Raw genomic sequence first — 19863 nt, forward strand, 5'->3', positions numbered from 1 at the left:
CATATGTTATAGCCTCTTGGTGAAATGCCCTTTTTATCATTATATAGTGCCCCTCTTTGTCTCTCATTGCATTTTTCATCTTGAAGTCTGCTTTGTCTGATATAAGTACAGCAACACCTGCTTTCTTTTGCTTGCCATTTGCTTGGAGTACTGTTTTCCATCCTTTCACTATGAGCCTGTGTTTGTCTTTGGAGCTAAGATGTTTTCCTGGAGGCAGCATATTATTTGGTCTTGTTTTTTTAATCCATCCAGCTTCTCTGTATCTTTTGATTGGAGAATTCAATCTATTTACATTTAGATTTATTATTGATATATGAGGGCTTAATACTGCCATTTCATCTCTTGTTTTCTGGTTGTTCTATATTTCCCTTTTTTCTCTTCCCTTGTATTTCTGACTGTCATTTCAGTTTGGTGGTTTGCTGTGATTGTTTTCTCTTTGTTTATGATTTGTGTCTCTGCTCTGATTTTTTGTTTAGTGATTATTGTGAGGTTTATATAAAGGATCTCATAGATGAGATAGTCCATTCACTGACAGCCTCTTATCTCCATTAGCCTAAGCAGATTTCATCCCTTTCTTCTTCCTTGTCTAAGTTATTATTGTCACAAATTAGTGTTCTGTGTTGTGAGTTTGTGATTAAAATGAAGTGTTTATAGTTATTTTTGATGGTGTCTTTCCCATTATCTTTTATGTTATAATTAAACATTTGCTAACCTGTTCTTTTGGGGAAGAGTGAGGAAGATTGGCCCTGAACCAACATTTGTTGCCAATCTTCTTCTTTTTGCTTGAGGAAAATTGTTGCTGAATTAACATCTGTGGCAATCTCTCTCTATTTTATGTATGTGAGATGCCGTCACAGCATGGCTTGATGAGCGAGGTGTGTAGGTCCACATCCAGGATCTGAACCCATGAACCCCCAGCTGCTGAAGCAGAGCACATGAACTTAACCACTATGCCATCTGGGTCAGCCCCTGCTAACCTGTTCTGATAGAGAGCTGTAATTTTCTGATTTTGTCTGTCTATTTATCTTCTTGCTCAAGGCTTTGTAAACCTTTGCTTTTTTGTTTCAGGTATGAGGGCATCCTTGATCATTTCTTGTAAGGTAAGTCTAGTGGCAAAGAACTCCCTCAGCCTTTGTTTATCTGGGAAAGTTTTCATATACTTGTAAGTCCATTTCCTTCCCCATGTTTGGGAAATTCTCAGCTATTATTTCTTTGAACAAACTCTCTGCTCCTTTCTCCCTCTCTTCTCCTTGAATACCTATAATCCTTATGTAGCATTCCCTAATTGAGTCAGATATTTCTCAAAGAATTTCTTCATTTTTTAAAAGTCTCAGTTCTCTCTCCTCGTCCACCTGAAGCATTTATGTCCTCTAAATTACTAATTATGTCCTCCATAATATCAGCTCTTTTTCCAAAGGTTTCTAGATTGTTTTTTTAAAATCTCATTTGTTGTGTTCTTCATCTCCAGAATTTCTGTTTGTTTTTTTCCTAGAGTTTCAACCTCTTTGGTGAATAATTCCTTCTGCTCATTAATTTTATTCCTGATTTCATTGAACTGTCTTTCTGAGTGTTTCTGTAACTCATTGAGTTGGTTTTTTTTTTATGCTTTTTTCTCCCCAAATCCCCTCAGTACATAGTTGTATATTTGAGTTGTGGGTCCTTCTAGTTGTGGCATGTGGGATGCCGCCTCAGCATGGCCTGACGAGTGGTGCCATGTCCACGCCTAGGATCTGAACCAGCGAAACCCTGGGCCACCAAAGTGGAGTGCGTGAACTTAACCACTCTGCCACGGGGCCAGCCCCTCGTTGAGTTTCTTTATGACAACTCTTCTGAATTCTCTGTCATTTAGATTGTAAATTTCTATGACTTGAGGATTGGCTTCTGGATACTTGTCATTTTCCTTCTGCTCTGGAGTGTTAATGTAGTTCTTCATAGTGTTTGATGAAGTGATCCTTTGCCAGTGCACAGTGGTGATATCAGGTCACAGATTCCACCTGCCACCACTGGGGAGAAGGGGACAGGAGCTGTGTTTTCTGAACCTGCTGCATATGCTGGAAGTTGTGCCAATATGCCTAATCTGCATTTGCCCCCTGGCTGCAGCCACTTGGCAGATCACACATGCACATGCAGGTGTTCTGGTGCAGGTCTGCTGCCTTGGTTGGGGACTAGATGAGCTGGTGCGCTAGGTGGAGTAGGGGGACACTTTATTGAATGCATGCTGGCCCATTCTGCACTCACAGGTGGCCCACCTGGGCTGCTGCATTTGGCGGGGGTGCCCATGTGGTGGCTGACTTGCACCACTTGGTGTGGAGCATTCCTGTAGGCCAGGCTGCAACTCTGAAAGTGAAAGCTTTCACATATGGGCCTGCTTGCTCCCCCACCTCCTCTTACAGTCACACACTGGCTGCTGTGTGAGGACCTGCAACTTAGATTGGAGGGGGAGGGGATCCACTTACCTCCTTCCACTGCTTCCCAGGAATCCAGTACCCCCATCTTTAGATGTATGGGTGCTTGGATCTCTCAGATGTCATTTTGTGCTTTGTAGGGAATCCTCTGTTGGTTAACGAATGTCCATCTGGCAGTTACTTAGTGTGGAGAGACTAAGGGAACAGCTTTCTCCACCATGATGCTGATGTCACTCCATATCATTTTCATATTTATTCATTTATTCAGCACTTATTTTCTGGGCACCTTTTATGTGTTTTCTGCCTTGGTGACAGCACTGTTATTGGAAGAACCAGCCAAGACTGTCTAGGTTTCATTATCTACTCCACCATTTATCTGCTGATGGGTTATTCTGGGTTCTATGAAAAGCAGTCTCCAGAGAGGATTAGCCATGGAAGAGATGTATTAAGATGAAAGCCTCCCAGGAATGGGCCTGCTGTAGCATCTCTGCCATGCTCCCTTCGTTGGTGGGAGAAACTCTTTGGGAGTGTGGTCTCAGAGTGAATGCCATGATGGATTTCAGCAGTCCTGGTAGCAGCCATAACTTGTAGTTCAGTAGGACACTTGCTGTGTCCTCTGCCAAGGTGCACCCCCTGTAGGAACCCAGGACCTTCAACCATGTGGAACCCAGAGTTGCGGGGATGGGAAGTACAATTGGTCAATTACACTCCCCACAGTTGGAGATCTGAGAGGCAAATTTTCATGACCACCATATTTCACCCCTTGTGCCTCACAGATTTATTTCTCCACACAATTTTGGTGAGCAGCTACTCCTTAGTGTCCATGGATCTCTCTTTCTGAGGGAAAAGCTCAGAAGAGGGAGACTAGTGGGATAAACTAACATCCATCACTGCAGGTCATTTCAGAGCTGCCACTGTTATTCATCCCCTTCTCCTCCATTCTGAATTTCCTTTACGCTCAGCTAGCATCTCAGAAGTCTTTATGGCTTACTGGGTGATGTGACACAAGCCTTTATTTCTGAGGTGGCGGTGGTGGTAGTGTCTGAACGCTTATTAGTCACCATACCCTTCTTGTCTGTTGTTGTATTGTTGCACATGTCTGCTCACAGTTACAGAGAGGAAATGGAGTACCAGAAGGCACCCAAATAGACCACCTGAGTATTTCCCCCTGCCTCTGTTATGTACAAGCAGCTGTACTTCCTCTTGTTGATCAGGGTTAGTTACCACAGTCAGTATGATGATTCCTCTTCTCACCTACTGGTCTCTGGCTACAAGGTTCCAAAGTGTCCTGGTAGCAGCCATAACTTGTAGTTTCAGTGGGATCCTTGCTGTGGCCTCCGGCAAAGTGCATCCCTTGTAGGAACCCAGGGCTTTCAACCATGTGGAGCCCAGAGTTGCTAGGATGGGAAGTACAAGGTCACCCAGGTCACTGGGAGCAATGGTAAGTGGGACCCTCCTGTTTCCCCATGTTAGTTCCTGGACCCATACATTCTCTTTTAGGGACATAGCACCATTTAGAGGTCTCTTATTTAACACTGCATCCTGAAGAATGGCACCCCACTCTTTCAGAGTGTTGCTTCTCAGTTAGTGCTTCAGCTGTGCCTTTAGAAGGTCACTACCAGTATTCTGTCAACTGGCTCCTTCTGGACGGTGTAGTATATGACATGACCAGCAGATCCCATGGTCATGGGCCTGCTTCTGCAATCCCTTCCCTGTAAAGTTAGTCTCCTAGGTCAAATGCCATGCTGTGTGGCAGTTTGTGTCTCAATCAGGCATTCCACTGGCTGAGGCTCTGAAAGCAAGAAAGGCAATTCTACACCCAGAATAGGTATCTCTCCCTGCAATGATGAACTGCTGGCCTTTTTAGAGGAAAGGGGCCCATTGCAGCTGATTTGCCACCAAGTAGCTGCTTGGTCTTCTCTAGGAATAGTGCACATCAGAGACTCAGTGTTGGTCACTGTTGCTGACAGGTTGAACATGCAGAGGCAGCCTTGGTAACTGGAAGTCTGTTCTCCCATGTGGACTTTGGGCCCATATGTAGCCTCTATCTCTGTTACCATGGCCACTCTCTTCTTGTGCCTAGTATATCAGGTCTGCAGGAGCTGAAGCCTGGCTAATGTCAATTGGCTGAGTCATTTTGCCTACTTGGTTGTTCAGTACCTCTTCCACGGTGGAGGCTTTCTGGTGGGCATTGTCATGTGATAAAAAATCTTTACCTATTGTGCCTTCTCCCATATAGTTCATCCACATGCCTATATCCCAGACTAGGCTGTTGGACCCTGCCCAAGAATCTGTATATACTCTCACTTAAGACCACTTCTCCTTCCATACAAAGTGGAAAGACTAGGGGCACAGCTTACAGCTCCACTCATTGGGAATATTTTTCACCCTTCACCATCTTTTCTGGGCATACTTGCATCCTTTAGGTCTTTTATTTTTTTTTTTTAAAGATTTTATTTTTCATTTTTCTCCCAAAGCCCTCTGGTACATAGTTGTGTATTTTTAGTTGTGGGTCCTTCTAGTTGTGGCATGTGGGATGCCACCTCAGCATGGCTTGATAAGCAGTGCCATGTCCGCGCCCAGGATTCAAACTGGCGAAACCCTGGGTTGCTGAAGCAGAACATGAGAACTTAACCACTCGGCCATGGGGCCAGCACCCATCCTTTAGGTTGTTAATGGTGGTTGTAATCTCCACCACCATCCATCCTCCAATAAGACATTGCTTTTAATTTACTATCTTGGCTGGTGGTGGGGAGCAGTTTCCAAAGTTTACATTTGGCCTTGCCTGTCATGCTCATTCTTACCCCATAGGCCAGAAACACAATGTGAGGTTATTCTAGATCATTTCCAGTTATATATCTGGGGACAGGGGAAATGACCACTGGTTGGGTCCACATTTCCAGTTGGGTCACTGTAAGCCATACTTCAGCCAGGACTCCACTTATTACCTGGCCCTCAGAGGCCAGGGGGCTATGACGCCTTTGGTCTCAGTATCAGTTGAACTCAGACCAAGTGTCTAATGGTCCTCAAAATATTTGGTTATTTCCCTTTCGTGAATGTACATCCAGCCAAGTAAATGGGCAGGAGTCTCTCTGGGGAAGGACTGAGGGAATCACCGTGGTGGTATATACTTGCTGTGGGGCTGCAGGGTCTTTATTCCTAGGTTCCCAAGTACTTATTCATCAGTGGGTTCTGGATCTGAAAACTGGGCTCAAGTCTAGAAACTGAGCAAGAGAGCATGACTTAGTGGGGATGACCACACTTAGCCTCCTGCTCTGCCATTCTTGTGGGGTTTTTTGGTTGATGTTAAAAAGCACCCTTGTTGGCTGTATCTATTTTGCCCCTAGGGATTTTCTTTTTCTCCCTAAATCCTCCCAGCACATAGTTGTATATTCTAGTTGTGGGTCCTTCTAGTTGTGGCATGTAAGACGATGCCTCACCATGGCCTGATGAGCGGTGCCATGTCCACGCCCAGGATTTGAACTGGCGAAATCCTGGCCCCCCCCACCCCCCCCCACCCCCGAAGCAGAGCGGAGGACTTAACTACTCGGCCACGGGGTTGGCCTGGGATGCTATCTTCTATTAACCTTCTCCACAACTCCCTGCTGGTTAAGACCCTTGGTTGCCTGTTCATTCTTGCTGGTAACAATGGTAATTGTGGTCTTCTGGCTTGTGGCAGTTAAGCATTACCACCTGGTCTTTATAATTCTGAGGCCCCAATCATCCCAATCTTAGCACCTGTTTTCTGGCACACTCCTGGCACTACTTGTGTTAGTCTAGGTCTACCAACAGCAGACAAGAGGGGACTAGCCATCAACAAAAAAACAAACAACGCAATTAAAAAATGGACAAATGGGGTCAGCCTGGTGGCGTAATAGTTAAGTTCGCGCACTCTGCCTTGGTGGCCCAGGGTCCATAGGTTCAGGTCCCAGGCACAGACCTATACATGGTTCATTAAGCCATGCTGTGGCAGCATCTCACATACAAAATAGAAGACTGGCACAGATGTTAGCTCAATGACAATCTCACTCAAGCAAAAAGAGGAAGATTGGTAACAGATGTTAGATTGGAGCCAATCTTCCTCATCAAAAAAAAAACAAACCCACAAAACCATAAAAAATAACAAATGTGCAAAGAACTCAAATAAACATTTCTCCAAAGAAGATAAACCAATAGCCAATAAGCATATGAAAAGATGTTTCACATCCCTAATCATTAGGGAAATGCAAATCAAAACTACAACAGTGACTACCAAAAAAAAACAGAAAAGAACTAGAGTTGGAGAGGATGTGGAGAAAGTGGAACCCTTGTGCACTGTTGGTGGGAATGTAAAGTGATACAGCCGCTGTGGAAGAACAGTTCCTCAAAAAACTAAAAACAGAATTATCATATGATCCAGCATTTCCACTTCTGGGTATACACCCAAAAGAATTGAAAGCAGGGTCTCAAAGAGATATTTGTACACCCATGTTCACAGCAACATTATTCACAATAGCTAAAATGTGGAAGCAGCCCAAGTGTGTACTGACAGGCGAATGGATAAGCAAAATGGAATATTACTCAGTCTTAAAAAAGAAGGAAATTCTGACATGTTACAATATGGATGAACTTTGAGGGCATTAGGCCAAGTTAAATAAGCCGGCACAAAAAGACAAATACTGTATCAATCCATTTATATGAGGCAATTAGCAGTCAATTCACAGGGACAGAAAGTAGAACGGTGGTTGCCAGGAGCTGTGGGGAGGGAGAAAGGGGAGTTAATGTCTAACGGGTAAAGAGTTTCAGTTTTACAAGACGAAAAGTTATGGAGATGGATGGTGGTGATGCTCACAGAACATTATAAATATATTTAATACCACTGAACTGTACACTTAAAAATGGTTTAGATGGTAAGTTTTTATGTTATGTGTATCTTCCCACAATAAAAAGAACTGGAAAAAAAGGGGGGAGGATTAGCCTTGCAAGAAATTTATTAGGGGCAACATCTATAAAAAAAAAAATTGGGTGAGTGAGAAAGCCATCAAACCGTGATGCAGGTGTCACCCTCTGTGAAGCAGAGAGGGAGGGAAGGAAGGATGGTTGGGAGAAACAGATCAAATTTAGGCTGAAGTTCAATTCTAAGAGTTTGGCCAAGGCCATCGGAGAGTCTTCAAGCTAAAGTTGCCCGTCAGGAGTTCAGTGTCTCCTAGAAATGGGCCTGGCTTAGTATCCCTGCAATCCTTAGTTGCTGGCTGGGAGGAACCCTTGGGAAGCGTGGCCTTGCTGTGGATGCAGTAATGGATTTCGGAGCTGAGCAGCTAGAACTATAGTCGGACATCTAAGAGGTTCATTTTTATGGCCACCACACCCAGGCAAATTCTATTTTTTTAGAAATGTTATTTTTCTTTTTTTTGGTAAAGATTTTATTTTTTCCTTTTTCTCCCCAAAGCCCCCCGGTACATAGTTGTATATTCTTAGATGTGGGCCCTTCTAGTTGTGGCATGTGGGACGCTGCCTCAGCGTGGTTTGATGAGCAGTGCTATGTCTGTGCCCAGGATTCGAACACTGGGCCGCCTGCAGCGGAGTGCGCTAACTTAACCACTTGGCCACGGGGCCAGCCCCTTCCCCCCTACCCCCATCACTTTCTTATGACAGGCCCTCATTCCTTCCTGATCTGTTCCTGGCTAACCTGACAAACAATCAATTTTCTGTACCATGTTTAAGAGAAACAACTGAGCCACACCAACGCCCAATACCTCCCACCATGGCTCAAGCCTGGAATTACCAGGACCCTTCTGGAAGCACTGCTTTAACCTTATGGTGACATTTTAATCAGATGGTACGGAAGGTCTATGGGCATGATACAGACCTGAGCACTGCAAAGAGTTTGAAGGCAGAGTATGACTATTTATCCCGGGGAAGACATTCTCTCCTCTATTCCAGGAACAAGTGCCCTGCTAAGCCTCCACTTTCATTAACCAACAGTCCATCCAACTGTCGGCAGCTCAGAGTTTAGCTTAGGTAACAGAACCTCCAGTCTTTTTACCCAAGCATCTGTTAAGTGAAGTTCTGAACTTCCTTTGTTTTCCTCTCAATGTGCAACATTTCCTTTTAATCCAGATATTGTTATTTGGGCCCACGTCTAGCCTCCAGGTGAGCCATTCTGCTTGGTGAGTCCATAACTGGATGAACCTATTGTTACTCTTTAGGGGCACACGAGGGGTCATGGCACTCCTCTGCACATCGTCTCAACAGCAGGCTCCTTCCTCAGCCAGCACTGCACTCCGCTCTCTAGGAGCAAGACAGAGCAGCTCCACCCACTTCTTTCCCCTTTCAGCTGACGTCTGTGATAGCCCTGAACTGGGGGGGTTCTAGCCCATGTGTCACGGACTCTTCACTGGACGGTGGTGTTCCCAGCCTCAGCACCCAGAAACTCAAGACAAATGAGGGCATTTGTAAGTGTCATGATATGCAAGACTGTCTGTTTTATTTTCATTTTAAATGTAGGAGAAGTTGTAGGGAATCAGCCTAGGCTGTTCTGGAAACAGAGACATCAAGGGTGGAAGTGAGCTTCCACCCAGGTTCCCCAACTCCTGCTCAGCTGTCACTATTGGAAAGTAGAGAATGTAAAGACTAGGGAATGTAAAATTTAATTGAATACCACCTAAATGCCATTTTCCTTTAATAGAATTTTTAACCTCTTTCTTCCCCTGTAAATTGGAGTAACAATACTTATTCCACAACATTGTTTAAAAATATATTAGGAAGGGGCTTTGTAAACTATAAAAGGGTTAAATAAACAGGAGATCATTACCAACAAACAGAAATTGACTGATAAAAGGACAAGGACACACAAACATCTATTTTCAGAATTTCACTTACAGCCAGTCACTGAGATGGGAAACAAGAGGAAGAGTATTATGAACAAGAAAACAACGATGTAGGGTTTCTTAGTAATTGGGGGTTTATTTCTACCCCAGGACCTCTGTCATCTTCTGTTGGAGTACCAGGCTCCATTACAATAGTAAGCTAAGACCTATGGATTCAGTCCTCCCGGAATCTAGTATACAGACTCAATTTGCTATTCAGCTGGAACACATTTTCAGCCCTTCCAGTCTAATCCCAGAACACCATGATTTATGGCAATAGAAATTCCTAAACTAAACAGAACAAAGAAACTGAGGCACTTGGCCAGAACTGTGCTCAGTAGGAACCCAGGAGCCCACATTTGCCCAACACTGCTGCCACCATCAGAAGTGCTGCCAAAGACTAGAAGAAATAAAAGGGTAAGTCGTCTTCTCCTCCTATATTGCAGTCTTCTGGATTCAAAGAAACTAACAGGAAGACAGCAGGCAAAGGGAGTCTGGGATACGTAGTTTTCAGGAGTTAGCCCCTTGGATCTGAGAGTAAACAGACAAATAACCAGCGAAGGGGAATTCTTAACAGGCAAACACACAGCTTTCCATTAGCAACAGTGAAATAGAATTGCCAGCTAAACCTTAAACCACCTCATAAACGTAAATGAGATGTTTACTTCAGATCCAGGGACCATCCTGTGCAACTCAGACCTAGGACACTGCTTGAAATGGAGAAATCTCCCAGACTGGGATTATACCCCTCTCCCAAGAGGCAGACCTGTTCCTGCCTCTGGCAGTCAAAGAGACAACAGACACCAGGAGCCGGTACACAAGGCAGATGCTTTATTTTCATAGTAACATTAAAACATAAAACACAAACATTAAAACATAGAACACGAACAGAGATCCAATTGCCCTGTTTTCAAAGTAGGTAAAGGATATCTACAATGACAGGGTATTTTCAGTCTGCTTAACTCCCACCCTCAAATAGGAAAAGCACTTTACAGACAGGGTGACTGAACAGAGTGGGGCAGGGCCAGGTCTATAGATGTAATCTCCTGCCAGGCAGAGGGGGCCTGGGGTTGGGGAGTTAGGGGTGAAGTTTTTTCCTTTGGAGAAATTAGCCATAGTCATATGAATTTGTTTCTAAAACATTCAAATTTACCAGAATAACGCAAGGCTTGGTAAGACATGAGGTTCACTCAGCTTCCTTCGGTTCCTACGCGTTGGGGCATCAGCTTCAGGTGAGCGTACTTCAACACTAGTCCAGTCCTAACCCTGCCCAGGTTCTGCCCCTGCCAAAGACAAAGGCAGCCAGGGCCTGACCATCTGCATCCTCTCTGTGACAATCTGCGGAAACCAGATGAGTTCTGCTTTTTAATTCAAATCTCTTTCTGCCACTGATGCTCTAGGCCTGGCAGACATTCTTAATTATCAACATAGCAAAAGGAATATCTTTGAGAAAAGAGGGCTCTTTCCAGGCCTGGAAACTGGCTTTTTGAAAGATGACCTTAAATAGAAAGAAGCCACTCTTTAAAAGGCACACCTAGAACTTGGAACTCTGGGGAGAATCGACTGCAATAACCTCTTGCTGGTAAGAAATACTGGAAACAGCTCAGGAGTTGACAGGTCATAACTGTTGTAAAATAAAAATAATGATAACTTTTCTCCAACAATTATTTAAGAAAATCACACTGTTAGCCATCCTGCTCCCAAGAACAGGGCAGTGACTGTCCAGCCCTTGAGGCACGTTCTGCTGTGGACCGGAGTGTTGCAGAGTAGCCTCAGGCAAAGCAAACAGGTATAAACTGAACCCTCCGCTGGAAAAATTGCAGCTCCCAGAGTCGGACAACCCAGGGATGGAATGAAAGCTGGTGGGCATCTCCCTGCAAATCCACACACGTCTCGAACCACTATTATCTTCCTGAGAATAAATATTTCACTAACAACACTTTATCTTTGATACTAGTAGAGACTTAAGCAAGAGCTTTGACATACCACTCATCTTTTCCTAATGAGAAGGAAAAGGAGTGATCTTCAAAGCTGGGCTTATATAAAACCCATCCTGAGATTCTAAGCTGGCTAGAAAAAAATGAGTCTTCCCCACTGCTCAAACAGCAGGTCTCTTTCCTTGGCTCCCACAACCTGATGAACTTCATGCCTTAGGAAAAGGTCTACGTCTCATCAGGTGCCTCCATCACTGGGCTTGTCAATATCACAGCACTGCACACCTGAAAGATAACTGCTGCTGCCACAAAGCAGATTAGATGTACTCTACCAGACACTTCTGTGGGGATAAGACCAACTTACTAAAAGGTTGTCAGCCCACAAGGTCAGAAATAGATCAAATCCCTCGCAAGGTTCTACAGTGCCCTCTTGTGTTCCACTGAAGACTCTTCTGCATCCATGCAGCATCAAGAAGATGGTTAGTCCCTTCAGGGACATAAGCATTCTCAACTCACGCAGCTCAAGTGACAAGACCACTCAGGCATGGTGTGACATCCTCCAGAAAATGCTTGGTGCACACTCATATCCTAAATAACTGCCAGGGGAGGATACTCTCTGAGGTCCAGCAGAAAGTCTGATCGAAAATGCAGATTCTCAACAAAGATTAATGAAAACTTTTAACCCAAGGAATGGATAACGTAGATGGAGTACCAGTCACTTACTCTTTTGGTGGACACAGCAAATACATGATCTGTAGTGCTTCAGTGACCTGGAGTCCTAGAATTACACCAATCCAAAGGAACCATGATCCCAAAAGTTCTCGGCCACAGACAATAAGCAGAGCTCTTGCTCAGGGCTGCTAGGTGCTAGCAAACGATCTTTAATCTTAACCAGCAGCATGCCTTGTAAGTTTCAAGACCATGGTCACTCCCACCTATAGAGGTGGACCATCTTCTCTGTTAAGGTAGCCAAGTAGCTGCTATGGTTCACCTCAAATGGGCAGATGTCCAAGACAGGCTGATGGGTCTGCAGATCCTGTAGCAAGGAGCCACTCCCAGCATCCCACAGCTAAAGATGACAAGCAGAGATAAAGGTCAGGAGTCATTCAGGTCAGTTGAGAGACTTGCTTTCTATTTTTTTAAAGATTTTTTTTTTCCTTTTTTTCCCCAGAGCACCTCCGGTACATAGTTGTATATTTTTAGTTGTGGGTCCTTCTAGTCGTGGCATGTGGGATGCCGCCTCAGCATGGCTTAAGCGGTGCCATGTCTGCACCCAGGATCTGAACAGGTGAAACTCTGGGCCACTGAAGCGGAGCGCATGAACCTAATCACTTGGGCATGGGGCCAGCCCTGAGACTTGCTTGCTTTATCATAAGACAACTTTGAAAGAGCTGCAGAGAGCACACTGCCTGGGGAGCAAAGTAGCCCATCCCTAACCTTCACAAGGTTGCACCAAGCCAGCACACTTGACATGCTTCAGGCACATCCTCACCTACTGCAATCAGCCATTAGTCTGCCTGGCTTTCAGAGCGGATCTGAAAATCAAGCTGAGCATCACCCCTTTAATCTGTGTGCCTGGCACTCTTCTAGGGACAGACAGGAAAAGAAGACAAAGTCCCTGTCTCTGCCTTCATGGACCCCATCTTCTAACTGGAGTTTTCTTTTCCTTTTAAAAAATGTTTTTTAATGAAAAAATTCTTAAGTAATAATAATTTTAAAGTAATAAAATTTTAAACTACAATGAGCTACCCATCACTCAGATCATTAAGCTTTTGCCACCTCTGCTTTATTGATTCTACTTTTTTCTTGGCTGATTTCATGTCATTTTACTCCTATATACTTAAGTATGCATCTCTAAAAAAAAGTTTCTTATAACAACGTCATCATGTACAACAAAACAAACAATAATCTCATAGTATTATCTAACATCCAGTGCATAATCAAAATTTTCTGATAGTCTCTTGTTACATTTGGTTTGCTTGAATCAGGATCCAAGTAAAGTCTACATTACATTGGCAGTTATAAATGTTAATAAGTCTATTTTAATCTAGAGCAGATCCCAACCTCCCCGCTTTTTTTCTTCTGCCATTGTTGCAGAAGCTGGGCCCGTTGTCCCACAGGACGCCCGCAACCTAGATTTGCCTGTTTGCTTTCTGTGCTATTATCTACATTGTTCTCTATCTATTGCAATTCCAGTAAATGAAAGTTAGCACTACACTCTAGAGTGGTGCTATCCAATATGGGGGCCACTAGCGACATAAAGCTACTTATATTTATATTAAAAATTTAAAAATTAAGGTTTTCATTCACACAAACCACATTTCAAGCGCGCACGTGGCTAGTGTGACTATATTGGACAGTGCTGCTCTAAGGCTTGATTAAATTCAGGTTCAAGGACATCTCACAGAAGACACCATGTGCTTCATATTGTCTTAACATTAAGAGGCAAAGAATTCCTGGTTAACCCACTTACAGTAATGCTAAGGCTGATCAATGTTTTCAGGTGGTGACAGGCTGACCCCTCCACTGTAAAATTTCCCATTAACCTTTCATGTGTTGGCTTTATCCTGAATTGATGAAGTGGATGCCTGAATCAATTATTTCATAGGGGTTTCAGTAGCGCCTTTTTTCTTTATAGGTTCACAGTCCCACAGGACACTATAACTCAGGTAAAAAGAATGAGGTGAATCTACAGATATTGAAATGGAAAGATATCCAAGATAGTAAGTTAAATGGGTAAAGAGCCAACGACAGAGCAGTATGTAAAGTGTGACTTGTGTAAAAAATAGATTAAGCAACCACAGATATACACACATATGCAGATATATGAAATTACAGAGAACTTGAGCTTTTTGCTTTAAATTCTTCTGTATCAAAAATAATAGGCTTACCAGGGCAGAATTTGACGCTTCATCCCCAGTACACACCAGGATGTTGCCATCATTCTTTGGGTTTTGGAAAATGGCACTTTTGGTTAGCAGTTTGCAAGTGGGTCCCCCAAGGAATGTTTGTACAGGATGGCAGGAGCAAACTGGCTCTCCAGCATCATCCAGCTTGTAGGACATCTCCATCAGCACGCTTCGTAAGGTGGTATGATTTTTATCTACGGGACAGAGAAATCAGTGTTGCTTCACAGGGATGGTCCAAAGAAAATAACCAAGTACCTGAACCTCAGATGCTTACAACCTAGTTGAATGGAAAAGCCACACTTTGTTAAACCATCAACAATAGCTACAAAGCAAACATAATAACAAGAACAAAACAATACAGCAAAAATGAAATGTAGAACCCTAGGCTAGGATGAAGCAAGGTGTTTACAATAGGTTTTTGCCCATGAGGGAAATAATTCTGAGATCCTTTTTAGTAAAATCACTGTATCCTGCCAGACCTCTGCTTGGGTTTTTATCTTCCTTAAGAGTTCTGACCACAAGTTTTTTCTTCCTTCCCCCGTGAAGACCCCATGAGCCCCTGGAATTGCACATCTTTATGAAGTGAAAGCATACTACTACAGAGGGGGAATAGATACCTGCAGTTCTGCAGAGGCAAACAAAAGCTGGAGGACAAAATGGGACACCCAAGCTTTCTACATAAGTCACAGCAAATCACAGCCTTGGAGAGAGAACACCTATGAGGTAACTAAGAACCAAAACCGTAGGAAGAGTTGGCTGACGCAGATGCTCAGCCCAAAAAACACTTAACTGATTAGGCCTACCCACAACTAGCTGAAGTATGGGCACTTTAATGACTGTCTCTGCCAAAACACCTGCCTCACCATCAGTATAGTTCATTAGGAATTTAGATTCAGACCTCTCAGGCTACAAGAACCAGGGAGTTTAAGCACAGGTGGCTGTCCGGGGCTCCACCCTGGTTCTGGAGGCAGTGAGAAGTTCAGCCGGCTAGGCCCACCATGGCTGTCCATCTACTCCCCATTTACCTTTGTTGGCCCCAGATAAGGAGGAACAGCTAATACCCTACTCAGCCCCACCGGGCTGCCTTCATCTGGTCCTTTCTTTTAAGTGAAGTGAGGGGCAAGCAGCAGATATGAAACGGATGTGAAGGTGGCTCAGTGGCTTCAAGAGCAGGTCTCCTCATACCACCACTGTTCTAAATCATAGAGGCTCCTAAAGTGGCTACTTCACTTCCAGGGAGTATCTGGCAGACTATGTCCCCGTTCACACAAGTGAGGAGTCGGGAGGCAGGCTCTATGGAAGGACTTGGGGCCACCATCCTCACTGTAGTAGCAAGAGCTGTTAGCCTGTGAGGGGCCTCAGTACTATCTGAAGGGTAGGGCAAACTCTCCTGTCTTCCCCTCTACCCAAACCACAGAAGGTCCCACAAGGACACCCCAACACTCACCAGGCCTGTAGGTCACAAGACAGTGGCGGGTACTGCTCTCTGTCTGAAAGTCTATGCAGCCCCCTGGCTCCACAGGCAGCACATGAGGCCAATGAGAAAAGCCCATTTTCAGTTCCCAGAAGGAAGCGTTCTCCAAGGTTCCAGCCAACACTCCACCATACGGAAATGTAGCTGAGGCAGCTCGGGGTATGTATGACAAGGATACCAGTGGGCATCTGAAGGGAAAGAAAGGACACCATGTCTTTCACGTTCCAATACTTGGACTGCTCCAGACCCCACTACCAGGAGCCCTCAAGCACATTCCTACCTCTATAAGAAGAGATTAAAAACCTGTGGGTCACTATCCTTTATGTGATAAAAACTACCAACCCACTTGTAGAAACAAAAGGGCATATATGTAACATTCTGTGTCCAATTTCAGAGGAGACACCACATGCCCTAAAAGCAATGAAAAAATGGACTAGGAAATTGAATAGTATAAGATCACAATTACAAGAAAGCTAGACTGGTGTGAGGCTTCTGGAAATGGGGTTAGCCACATATACAAGAAAAGTCAGGAAGGAAACACAGCTTATACATCTAATAAAAGAAAGCTTCCAAGCTGTTGTTGACAGACCCTTCAATTAAAATACAGCCTAAAGCAACCACACTTTAATTCAGAAATAGGATCTTTTCTTTAGAGATTTTCTAAATCTCTTTCTGCAAGCATATGACCAGCGTCATATGCCAAGAACTCTTCTCAGAAATACTGGCCTGCAGACCATGTTACTATGAACCCGTTTCTGCTGAAGTTGCCAAAGCGATCACTTTGTCTGCTTTATTTCACTGCCCTGTCAGAATGAAGCTAACCCAGGCAAACTAAAAAAATGAACCATACATACACATATTCTTTCCTTGCTGCTATTTGCTGTATTTTACTGCCTGCTCTATGTGGATCCTTCTACATCGATGGCAGTTACCTTGTTTGCCTGGAGCTCACATTTGTCTAAGTTTGCATCAATCATCTTCAGGCCCACGACCACATCACTGAAGCATGATTCCACCCCACCGAAATGAAAAGAAAACCCAAGTGCTGGGCTAGGTTTCAGAAGTCATTATCACTGTAGTGATATCTTTATATTTAGATCCCTGTGCCTCTTTTTAATACATATTCAAATTGGAAATGGAAATTCCTCCTAAGACACTTCTCATTTTGGCCCAGGTCACAGACCCCACTCCCCTTTTGAGAACTTTATGCCTCTAGAAGAGTATTATCCCCAAATGGCACTCGACACATTCTGAAGAGCCACAGTAGCGCTGGTGGCCACCCACCCTCAGAGACGGGGCTGACTTTGCAAACCTCCCAACTCTGTAACTTGATTATGATAAATCATAGTTGTATTGTATCCTTAGACCAAGTTGGTTTAGCTGTGGATTAGGGAAGTTTTAAATCACTTTTTATTGGGCTACTCTTTACTGATCTCTTCTAGTGTGTTAGACATGCAACTATGAGAGCAAATCTATGCTAACCATAGTTTACAGATGAAGCTACGACAGGCCAAGAAACATGACCAAGGTCACACAGCTCGTACATTGTGGAGCTGGGTTCTGAACACAGATCTGACTTCATTTTGCCATGCTGGGTGATGAGTATATATACTCTATATACTTGGTACCAGAGCTTTCTACCATGTGAAGTATGAACACAAAACTCTAAGGATCTTACTGATTCTGAAGTGAGAAGTGAGACTAATCAGTGGACTCAGAGAACTGCCCTCTGTGAGAAATTCTGACCATCTGTGAAACACTCTGGAAGGAGAGGATTAAAAAATAACAGTCCAAGAGAAAGCTGCTACCTACAGGAAAAAAGTAAGCAGCTCCGTACCTGGCTTTCTGAGGTACTAACTCCTGGATATGACTGCTCGTGTTTCGAAGGTCATACACCAGAATTGAACCATTGACCAGTCCGGCATACATGTAATTGTTTTCATCAAGACACCAGCAGCAGCTCCAGACAGGACGTCCAGCGTTATAAGTCTGGACCACGGTATTTGTTTCCAGGCTGTGGAGTTCAAGAGACTTTTACAACTATGCATTAAGAAAATCAAATATGTAACGAAGATGTAAAGATTATCATTTCAACGATGATCTTTTAAGAACACACCCACACACCCAAACTCTATTTGGATTCCCAGTTTCTTCTAGGGGACTGCCCAGATAACTCCTTCTCATTCAAAAATATTTGTTTTGGGGGACACAGTTTTCCTTTGAGCTCTAAGGATGTAAAAGAATAAGTTAAAAAGCCATATAAACAGTACATTCCCCACCCTACCCCTTACCTTCTCCATAGTTACCTATTACACAGGTAATCATATTCAATGTTAAAAAATTAGAAAATACACATAAGGGAAGTAAAATAAATTATAATCTAAACACCCAGAGGTAGTCAATAACACTCTGGTATTTAACTTTTCTTCTTTTCCCCCTATTTTTGAAAACCACTAGAAAAAAATCATAGGCTAATACATACATATAAAATATAATGGTATGTTGAGTTTTGGGGCAAAATTAAGCTGAAGCAGTCTTGAAAAGTCAAAAAGCTTATCAGGCCTGATAGTGCTATCGTGATGTCCCTCAGATTTAGTTGCAGAAATTAAACAGGAAGCCAACTATCAGAGATCTGATCAGAACTACTTCCTAAAAGATAAGGGCATGGAGCACACTGAGATCTAATTCACAGCACTGGCAGAGCATGTGAAAGATAAAAGGCAGTAACTGAGGGTTACTGATGAGAGAAGTCATCCTGGTACCCCAGGAGACTGAGTTCCTGGTAAGCATTTCTGTTAGGCAGAATGATCCACGTAACAGATCAGGAATAAGCAATGCCAAGCTGGTATGGTGACTCCATGGTGCCAGATCCCAAGGCTCTCTCCATATTGTCATTCTACTATCTCTAGCGTACTACTCTCGTCTGTATGGCTTAAGAAGTATTTTGCAACATATATAATTTTAAAGAAACAGGACACTACACATACTGTTTTATAACCTGCTGTGTCCACTTAAAAGCGACAGATTTTAAATTCAATGAGCCTGAATCTCAGAAGACAATGCCTCACACCAAAAAAAAAAAAAAAAGCAAGCTAAGACCATCATAATAAGGATATTAATTTCCACACCGTTCAACATTAAACAGCCCAGGGCCCATCTCCTCCCTGAAGGACTCACCTGGTCAGTTTAATAGTGCTGTCCAGAGAAGCAGAGAGCAGCAAGCCTTTGGACCGACTGCTGAAAGCCAGTCCGCGGATCTGTTTGCTATGCATGGGAATGTACTGACTGCTCTTCATGTTGGCAGTACTCAACATCTTAACGCCAAAGCCTGCCAAAGGTAAGAGAGAGTGAAACAGCACAATGAAAGTCAATCTAGGGCAAAGCAAACTACCTGTTCAAGAGGCTCCCTTGTTCATCTTTCTTGGCATACAAGTCCCTGGAAAACAGCAGGTCAAACAAAGAAAATAAAAATTCCCCAGGGTTATAAGTTATTTTAAAAAGCATATTCCATTCCAAATCTCCAGCAACAGGTAAATGGATAAATCATTGTATACATATACAGTGGAATACTAGCCATAAATAAAAGAGAATGAACTATTGATATATACAGTAATATGGACGTATCTCAAAAAACTTATGCTGAAAGCAGCCAGACAAAAAAGAGTAATACTGTATGATTTCACTTATGTAAAATCCTAGAAAACGTAAACTTATCTATAGTGATAGAAAGTAGATCAGTGGTTGCTTGGGGATGGTGAGAGAAGGGAGGGTCAGGTGGGAGACAGATTACGAAAGGGCATGAGAAAACGTGGGGTGATAGATATGCTCATTATCTTGATTGTGATGATGATTTCAGGGGCATACAAATATATCCAAACTTACCAAACTGTATGCTTTAAACATGTGCAATTTATTATATGTCAATTATACTTTAATAAAGCTGATAAGAGAGACAGAGAGAAAGAGACCATACCATTTCAACCACCAACACTCAAGATGCAGAAGAGACACTGAACAAAAAAGAATGAAGATAAATTTCTATCTCAGGGGGTCAAGATATGCTACATTTGTCTGAAATGGAATGAAAACAGATGACACCTCAAGAATCCCAATCAATGTATATCATTCCAGGAGGGCAAAAAACTCCAGAACTTGTCCTTTTTAATTTATTTCTTACTCTGTTCTCTTATTAGGCTATGATGATATATTTACTTTCACTAAATATCTATTATTATCTGAGTTACACATGATAGCCTTGAATCACACTTCAGCTTCTCCAGGAAATCAAGTGGG

The 19863-nt window shown here is 43.3% G+C and overlaps 1 protein-coding gene across 2 annotated transcripts in view; it reads right to left on the bottom strand.

Annotated features, from left to right (window-relative positions):
* Nucleotides 1-10062: 10062 nt before the first annotated feature.
* Nucleotides 10063-19863, bottom strand: part of RFWD3 (ring finger and WD repeat domain 3) — a 41902-nt gene continuing 32101 nt past the window's right edge. For both annotated transcript variants that reach the window (XM_023637327.2, XM_070262063.1), the window contains exons 9-13: nucleotides 18748-18898; nucleotides 17408-17584; nucleotides 15544-15758; nucleotides 14079-14290; nucleotides 10063-12256 (exon numbers count right to left, since the gene is read on the bottom strand). In XM_023637327.2, coding sequence (XP_023493095.2) covers nucleotides 12113-12256; nucleotides 14079-14290; nucleotides 15544-15758; nucleotides 17408-17584; nucleotides 18748-18898 — 899 coding nt within the window. In that variant the 3' untranslated portion in view covers nucleotides 10063-12112. The remainder of the gene's footprint in view (nucleotides 12257-14078; nucleotides 14291-15543; nucleotides 15759-17407; nucleotides 17585-18747; nucleotides 18899-19863) is intronic.

The sequence above is a fragment of the Equus caballus genome, chromosome 3 (assembly GCF_041296265.1).
Source record: "Equus caballus isolate H_3958 breed thoroughbred chromosome 3, TB-T2T, whole genome shotgun sequence".
In the NCBI taxonomy this organism is placed as follows: domain Eukaryota; kingdom Metazoa; phylum Chordata; class Mammalia; order Perissodactyla; family Equidae; genus Equus; species Equus caballus.